General features: G+C 60.1%; 3 protein-coding genes across 3 annotated transcripts; 2 read left to right on the top strand and 1 right to left on the bottom strand.

The window, feature by feature from the left end:
- Positions 1–320: 320 nt before the first annotated feature.
- LOC62_03G003527 (uncharacterized protein) lies at positions 321–897 on the bottom strand (the record flags this gene model as incomplete). Its single annotated transcript, XM_062770061.1, has 3 exons — positions 717–897; positions 481–649; positions 321–442 (listed from the first exon to the last, which is right to left on the bottom strand). The coding sequence occupies exons 1-3, from the start codon at positions 738–740 to the stop codon at positions 321–323; spliced, it is 315 nt and encodes a 104-aa protein (XP_062626045.1). The 5' UTR covers positions 741–897.
- Positions 898–3445: 2548 nt separating this feature from the next.
- glnA (Glutamine synthetase) lies at positions 3446–4879 on the top strand (the record flags this gene model as incomplete). The annotated part of the gene is made up of 1 exon (XM_062770060.1): positions 3446–4879. One exon carries the CDS (start codon positions 3446–3448, stop codon positions 4877–4879), a length of 1434 nt encoding a protein of 477 aa, XP_062626044.1.
- Positions 4880–5612: 733 nt separating this feature from the next.
- ARO80_0 (Transcriptional activator ARO80) lies at positions 5613–8341 on the top strand (the record flags this gene model as incomplete). The annotated part of the gene is made up of 14 exons (XM_062770059.1): positions 5613–5752; positions 6024–6314; positions 6349–6585; positions 6623–6794; positions 6829–6934; positions 6969–6990; positions 7025–7062; positions 7100–7102; positions 7140–7165; positions 7298–7530; positions 7565–7625; positions 7661–7825; positions 7860–7886; positions 7920–8341. 14 exons carry the CDS (start codon positions 5613–5615, stop codon positions 8316–8318), a joined length of 1920 nt encoding a protein of 639 aa, XP_062626043.1. The 3' UTR covers positions 8319–8341.
- Positions 8342–8655: the final 314 nt, after the last annotated feature.

The raw sequence follows: 8655 nt of genomic DNA, 5'->3' as shown, positions 1-8655 counted from the left end.
AATGAAGGCCTGCGTGCACAACGACTGAGGTTCGGCAAAGAGAGGCTGAGGTGATCGAGGGAGGTCGAGAGCCATCTCCGTATCTCCATCGCTCGCAAGGTGGACAGTGGACAAGGTCATCTCAGAGCAAGTTCAATCATCGCACGTAATTGTCCGTCTATGGGCACTGAGTGGATTCATTCAAACGGTAGACGTTGGTCTGGAGGTTCGAACAGGCAGGTAGCGTTGATTCCTCGGTGCAAGGGTTCACAGAGAAACTGTAGGCGGCCGGGTGGGTGACATACACAGCGAGTGGGCGATCGCGCTGCGCGGGTGCTCGCTCAGTCAAGTGGAGGAGGGTTGCGGCGACGGCCACGAGATCCAGTGATCTTGGCCTTCTTTGGCGCCGGCGCCTCCGTCCACTCTATGACCTTGATCGTCTTGAGGGTCTCCTCGTCGACACCTGTCATTGTCAGCTCACCTCGTTGACTCTCTGCTAACGGTCATGGGCCAGCCGAAGCTTCAGTCCGCTGAGGCTGCATCCGCCCTTGGACTTCTCTTCATGGAACATGCAATTCCCCAGCACGCAGACCTCGACGTCCTCGCCGTCGATCTCCTCGGTGATGCGGTGGAAGGAGATGGCCACCGTGGGCCATCCCCGCGTATGGGCCTGCGCGCAGTGCCCCCCTTTAACCCTGTTTGATCAGAATCATCCGCCGGACAATACAGATACGTACTCGTACAAGAAGGCATTCACCCATCGGGCATGGCTGCCGCGCTGCTTGGCCGGCAGGTTCTTGCAGATGACGCGCGCTACGTCCTTGTATCGCAGGGCAACGTGTGGGAAGGCGCTAGTGACAGCATCCTCGACCTCAGCGATGCTGTACCCGTACTTCTATTCACAGTCGCGCTTGTGCCGTGCACTCTTGTGAACCGGGTCGAGGTGGCGGTAGAACTCGAAGGTGTTGCGAGCCTCAGGTCGTGTCTCCTCGCGATGGGCCAGTCGAACCCGACGATCACGTCCCTCCCCCACCACTCCACCCGAGTCGTCGTCAACTTCTTCCTAGACATCGTCAGTGAAGCCTGAGTGCTGTACTCACCTCCCCTTCTTCTTGGATATACTGGCTTCCCGCCATGTCATCATCCACAAACTCAACGTCGCTCGACGAAGCAGATGGGGACGACGGCACCGGGATGGGATCGGTGGCAGAACTGCCCCTACAACGGGGCTTGATGTCCCGAGCACCGCGGGAGGAAGATGCCGAACTGTCGTGGGTGGCCAGGCGACGCCGGCTGCTGGCCCGCATTGTGGCGGTCGGGGCTGGGCCTGCGCGCTGGAATATGACCCCGCCGATCCTTCTGCCGGTGTTGTCATTGGTACTCGACATTCCATCATCAGTGTCGTCGTCCCCGTCCGACGCGTCCGCCGCCTCACTGCCTCTCTCTGAGTCGAGATCCCGCTTCCTCTTGTCTGTAGCCGTCAGCCACACATGCCGAAGCATGTTACACACGTACGACTTGGTTCTAGCTCCAGGCCCTCCAACTCGCAAAAATCGAGCCCATAGACGTCGGCCCGAATACAACGTGTGACTTCAGTGACGCCGTTCACGAGTTGAGTGCTCGAGAAGACGGCATCCTGATCACCAAAGTGGCCGCATGTGGCGCGGCGCTTGCTTCGCGTGTCAGTCAAGCCAGCGCTCTGCCCTTTGTTGGGCAAACCCAGCACTCTCACGAGTACAAGACGCCAGTGCGGCGTTGCTTGCATGCCGCCTTTGGGATCCCGCGTGGGGAACACGACGACGACGTCCTTGAACTGCGTCATGACGAGAGGCATGTTCTCGAGGTTGGTATCGGCGAGATTGTGGAAGTTCAAGCCGGTCTTTGCTTCAAACTCGGCCTTGGCTGCCGTCTTCGTGCTGTATATGAGGTGCTGGTCTTTGAAGAGGAGATGCGCGTGCTTTACAGCGGCGTCCATGGTGGGGGAGGTGGGTGATGACATGATGGGTGGATAGGGAGACTGGAAGATGAGAAGATGCTTGTCGTCGAGTGCAACCTGGCATTGTGGGTTGGCCGCCTCCTTGCTGCCGACCTCGACCTTGCCGCTCCCTCTGAACGGGGCGTGACGCTCCCTGCTTCTTCTCGACGATCCTTGTATCCCAATCCATCCACGTTGCAGGCGGCGGCAATTACCACCTCGACCACGTCGACGACATCGAGACCCCCGCCGTTGCGGCTGTTGCGATGCTGCCCCGCTGACAAGTTGGAGTATCGTACGTCGTTCCGTACCCCTCCACTGCTCAGAAGGTACAGCACCACAACTTCGGGTTGCGAGTCGACGATGTTGGTCCAAAGGAGTTGTTTTATGGCCACTGTTGGCGATCCACAAACATGTCTACGCGGGTCTGGACTTCAAGAATGCTCGGTCGCAAGCCTTGTGTCGGCAACCTCCTTGTCGCTCACAGATGCTCTGGAGTTGGTCGGTCTGACTGAAGACCCGTAGCCAAAACGGCCATTGCAGTCCGCCCAGAACCACTCACTCTAACGACACATGCGCATACGGCCTTCACCAAATCATTGTCTTGCGCCAGCAATGAAGCCTTGACGAACAACGAGGTCGACAACGTGACACGGTGCCCTTCGCCCTTACCGAGCCACCTCGTCTCCACTTGCAGCCCCTCCCACCACGGCCAATGGTTTATCATGAACAAGTGGGTACCACAATGTCAGGACGCTGAGCATGCTGAGCATATGTGCACGACAACTTTGTCTCGCATGTTTGGTCTTGAAAACAACATCCGGCGCCGTCCTTCCCGGTGCGGTCGGAAGCATGGTGCGAGCCGACTATCGCGACGCTTGTGCCTGTGCTCATCGGCTACATTGGTCTCGCCGAGCCATAGGGCCCAGGGAGACGCCGACGACAAGTGCTGGGCAGCTTTGGAAGAGGCGCAAACTCGCAAGCAGTGTCAGTCGCGCGCTGTCAGTGCGGCCCTGCTGGACCGGCGGCTGGAGACCCAGGGACAACTGTTGACCAAGCCATGGCTCCAGCAACTCGGCGAGACGGTCGTCGGCTGCGGACACGAACGCACTGGACGAGGCGTCGCGCACGTCCTGCATGTGATCTCCTGCGGCGCTGTCCGGGGCGCGCGCCATGTTCCAAGCCATTGCAGCGCCAGCAGGTGCAGATTGCGTGCTGCGCAGTGCGGATGTCATCATCTTCACTGTACGGGAAAATGTGGTGAGATATCCGAGTTTGCCCTGGCAATCAGAGGCGAGCGACGCGAACATGACGTTAGACACACGATATCGAGGGCCACTCCTTGACTCTTCGTCATGTCGCGCCTCTGGTCGTGCTCACAGCGTCGAGCTCGTGTTGGGCAGAAAACACTTCACAGGCCTCCACAGTACGCAGTACATATGCGTCGACCAGAGATGAGGCCTTGGTCTTATCACACCACACACCATCGCCATGGGCCACGTCCTCGACTCGGTTCAAAGGTTCCTTCACCCACACTCGCCGCCGTCCACGCCCGGCGAGACGTCTCCCGCGACCAAGCCTCTGACGGTCGCCGCTGAGAAGCGCCCCGAGACGCCTGCCGCCGAAGACGACCCCGACCACCTGGTCTTCATCGCCCTCTCCGACTTCTCCGCTCGGACCAAGGGCCGCTCCGTGCGCGCTGGCGACTTCAACGACGACACGACCATTGGCTGGATCCCTGCCATCCTTGGTATTGCCGCCGATGGACACTGTCTCGACACCATCCCATACGGCGCCATCGGTGACCTGCGCGTCCAGCCCGACTTGTCGGCGCGCTACCGCTTCAACCCGATCGGTAGTCGCCCCGGGCTGGACATTGTGTTTGGAAACGTGGTCAACACTGACGGCACACCGTGGGAGAGCTGCACGCGCACATTTCTTGCCGACGCTGTGAAGACACTCCACGACGAGTTCGGCATCAAGGCCATCGCGGCGTTCGAGCACGAGTTTATCGAGCTCGGCATCCCCAAGCCCGCCTTCCCGCAGACTCTCGAGGCGTTCCGCAACGCCGAGCCCATCGGCACCGAGCTCGTCAAGCTCCTCTCCGACGCTGGCTTCCGCCCGGAGAACTGGCTGCCGGAGTACGGGCCGTCGCAGTACGAGATCACTGTTGCGCCAGTCGACCCCGTTGCCGCAGGTGACCGTGCCCTGTTGGTCCGTGATATTGTTCGCGACGTGTACGAGGCCCATGGCCGCAAGATCACCTTTGCGCCCATCCTCGCGCCAGAAGAGACTGGCAGCGGCGCCCATGTCCACTTTGGCTTCAGCGATCTCCAGGGCAACAATGTCCTCTATGACGCGTCGCGTCCGGGCCGTCTCTCGGCTCTCGGCGGGAGCTTCGCCGCCGGTATCATCCGGCACGCACCCGCCCTCGCCGCATTCTTCACCCCGCTCGTCTCAAGTTATTTCCGCCTCAAGCCCAAGCACTGGAGCTCTGCACGGGCATTCCTCGGCGCCCAGAACCGCGAGGCTCTTCTCCGCATCCCTCCTACCAATGAGCTCGGCGGTCGCGACCCTTCAAAGCAGGTGCATCTCGAGTTCCGTGGCGGAGACGCCGGAGCGAACCCCTGGCTTCTCCTTGGTGTCCTCTTCCGCGCCGGTATCGAGGGCATCCGCGACAACCTGCCGGCGCCAGAGGTGATCAACTCGGAGCAGGAGACTCTGAGCGAGGAGGAGGCTGCCGGCACTCAGCTTCCTACCTCGCTCGCCGATGCCCTCGACAAGCTCGAGGCCGACAAGGTGGTGTCCGGCTGGTTCCACCCCAAGTTCCTCGAATCCTACATCAAGGTCAAGCGGTACGAGATTGAGAAGATTGGCGCGCTCTCCGACGAGGAGCAGTGCAAGTTCTACACCAATGTTTATTAGAGGCCTGGACGAGGCCGACGCGACCACACCTCAACTTCCGTCTGCCAGAGGCGTCATAGGAGACGCCGTCTGAGCAGCTGTTCCGTAGACCCCTTATGACCTGGGCACCTATGCGGCATGTACAATAGCCAATGCTGCGTGCGCAGTGTCCATTCACCACATGCAATTGTGCCCTAGAGTCTTGCTGGTACGAGACTGACTGTGGCCGGCACCAATTACTCCAGGCTCACCTCCATGACTTGACGCACGAGCTTGTCTGCCCGTCCACACTGGGACCAGTGTAGAGAGAGGATATCGAGTGCAACGCCCGCCGGGGCAATGGCCATGATCTCGTATGGATGTCAACCGTACAGTGCACCAAGGCACCTCTCCTTCTGGCGCAAGGTTCACTCGCACCAGCACAATAGTGAACTGGGTGCGCGCTTCGGCTTGCCGGCATTCGCCATGGCCACGACGACTCACGATTGCAATGCCTGCGCGAGAGTATCCCCGGAATGCGGCAAGCAGTATCTTCTTCCAAAGTCCCCACCTCCATAACTCACGCATTCACGCATAGATAGCTTGACGATACGCGCACAGCAAAACCCCGCATGTCAATTGCCTATCGGGCCGTCTTTTCCTGGCATAGCCGAGCAAACGCCGGCCCACTTCGGATCCCTTCGGCGCCGCCAAGCCTCGGCCAGCTCGGCCAATGCGACCGACCCCTCCGAACCTGCTCCCCAAGCTGTACAGCATGCTCCGATACGAAGCGACTACAACTACTCTTGCACTCGCCGCAACTACCCGACTGTACATCCTCCGCAACCACCATGGCCACCCCGGCAAAGCGTGTACCTACCCCGCGAGCGGCGGCCCCGCACCACCGCCTCTATCGTGCGTGCACGGCCTGTCGAAAATCCAAGCTTCGGTGCGACCTCGGCAGTGTGGACGCACCAGGCCCGCCACCGTGCAAACGCTGTCGTCGCACCGGTCGCGACTGTGTGTTCGGCGACGACCCGTACCAGAGCCGCCGCAAGCAGGGGAGTGTACGACCTCAACGTGAGTCGTCGCCGCCATCGCCCCCGTCTCCCCCATTGGCACAATTTGTCCCGCCGCAGCCGTACAGCAGGTACGGAGCGAGACTAATAGATGGCGCTGATACCAGACCTACGCCGGCAGTCCTTCTTCACCCCGAGTATGGGCTCGACACTAGCCCTTCGAATCAGACCGAGGGGTCGTCCAACATTGAGCTGGTCGAGAACAGCAGCCTAGAGACTCCGGCCGACGCGCTCCGACTACTCTGCTCAGTCGCTGATAACGAAGGATCGGGACCCGAAGTTACATCCGAGTCGGATGTTTCACCAGAGCGCGGCCATGACCGCGGCATGTGGAACCGGTGGATGCCAGTGCGCGACGGCCTGTTGACGTCGGACGAGGCGGAGACGCTGCTCAACTGGTGAGTGCGTTGCCTGAGCCTCCGCTGACCGTAGCTTCTCCACGAAGATCAACCCGTGCTACCCGATTGTACCGAACGAGCTCCTCCAGCCTCAGAACTTTGGTGAGCTGCAGCGTGAGCCAATTCTCCTCGCAGCGATCGCCTGTGTCGCTGTTCGCTACGTCAACCTCGGGCAGTCGTATGATCCCTACGAGCCGAGCCGCTCTCGCCTCGTGCAGAGCAAACTTGTGTCATGGTTGATGCAGCGGATCGGATACATCACTATGGGAGCGTAAGTGCTACAGTATGCTGCATTACTGACTCGGCAGCGCGACAATGCGCACCATAGGCACTGTTGAAGCACTCCTCGTGCTCAGCGAGTACCCTCCTCGGCCAATGCTCATCGAGGATCCGGCAGCGACCGCGCAGGGAGGCAAGCGTCAAGAGACGAACACAGCGTGCAAGTCGCAGGACAATCTGTCGTGGACTCTTATCGGTCTGGTGAGTGCGAGTTGGAGTGGCCGCTGATATCCAGGCCGTAAGGATAGCGCAGGAACTGTCTCTTCCAGACGAGTCGACCTATATCATCGTCCCCGGTGCCGAGTCGTGGAAGGCCGCGAGGCGGGTTAACGCATGGTTCTGTAAGTGAGGGTTGCTGGGCCCCACTGACATTAGACTGCCTCTCCGCTGATCGACAGTGAGTAGACCAGCCAGAGGCGTGCTAACTGCAGCGTATCTGTTCGCCTGGGCCGCGCATCGCTAGTGCAAGGTGAGCAGGCTATGACCTACATTGCTAACATTCCCAGCCAGTATGTTGTCTGTCCCAGGGTGCTCCTAACCAACCAGAAATGTCTTCATGCTGGTGGGAGACGGTGGGCACACTAAGCCAGCTGCGAGGAGACACAGCCATGCCGCGACGAGTGCAGCTATCATGGCGACACAGTCGCGCTGTTGGCGAGCACACCCACGTGAGTGAGCGCTCCATGCTCCATTGCTCACTCCAGATGATCGGCATTCTCCAGGAGCTCCTCTATTCCAAGCCCAGTGTCACAGAAGAGCACATGCGGACAGGGCGGTATGAACCCATCCTCCACCGCATGAAGCCCGAGCTCGACTCGCTATGGGTCTGGATCGCCGGCGACCTGCCGCCGAGTTGGCCACCTCAGTCTACAGGCGAGTACCTCACGCCAGACGAGCTTCGGGAAATCCTGTGGCGTATCGAGCACGACTATGTCAGGTGGGTCAGGTGCGGCGCAAGGTTCTGACACCAGGCTGTACGCCAACGCCATTTCACTCCGAGCCACACAGGCCCGCATTCGACGGCTGCACCTCGTAAGTCGCCGCCTCGCCCAACGCTCACACTGCAGGACAAGGCAGGAGAGCGGGTCATGCACGGTGCGGTTCTGCAGTACGCCGAAGGCCCATTCTTGCTCGAAGCCGTCGACGCGGCCACACACCTCCTACGATACGGTATCGCTCTTCACAAGCGCAAGACTCTGCGGTACTGCCCTGGCCGAATCTTCCTGCGCATCGTGAGTCGAACCACTGGTCAGCACTGATCTCCAGATGTACGCCAGCGTGTTCCTCATGAAGGTAGGCGCGGAGCGTGAGCAGCACTGACCTTAGGCGATCTCATTCGGTGTCATCTTGCCTCCAGCACAAGACATCGTTGACATGCAGTACGAGATGATCCGCGGGTTCCGCGAGGCCAGCATCGACGAGGAGCACGTGGCTTGGGAGCTGGCCACCCTCCTGAGCCGTATTTTCCCGTCACTTCCGAGCCCCGGAGCAGCAGTCGAAGCGCGAAATGCCGATGCCGACTCTACTGCTCTCATGGACCCGCTGCAGATCGCGTTCGAGGCGACCGCCGGTGCTGACGGGGCATTGGCACCCGATCTGGAGCAGACGGACCTGTTTGCGAGCCTTGGATTCGACCCGATCGCGATTCTCTGGGGCAAGGATGGACCTGCCGGTGGGTCAGAGTTGGCTGCAGGCTATGGGTTTGATGGTGATGTGCATTTGTAAGCCGATTCTATGGTTGTAGTCAGGTTGTGATGATATACATGTAAAACAACTTGAGCAACCAAACTGTGATGAGATGCCAACGAGCTCGTCTCTGCCTGGCTTCCAACGAGCTCCTCACTGCCTGGCTTGTAGTTGATAGCCCGTTAACCTGCTCCTCCAAGGGACTGAGTTTGACGAGGTAAGGGATGCATGGGGACCGGATCTGTGCAGCAGGGAGTAGTGGGGGGTGCGTCTCGATTGTTGTTCGCTGGTGGAACGCGCCAACGCGTCCAGGTGTCGTCGACGGATGTGGGTGGCTCCCTCACTCAACCAACCTCCGCTCAACCTCAACACGTCT

Source organism: Vanrija pseudolonga, chromosome 3, assembly GCF_020906515.1.
Source record: "Vanrija pseudolonga chromosome 3, complete sequence".
NCBI classification, from domain to species: Eukaryota; Fungi; Basidiomycota; class Tremellomycetes; order Trichosporonales; family Trichosporonaceae; genus Vanrija; species Vanrija pseudolonga.
Note: the sequence above shows the minus strand (reverse complement) of the source record. Positions and strands in the feature narration are given on the sequence as shown.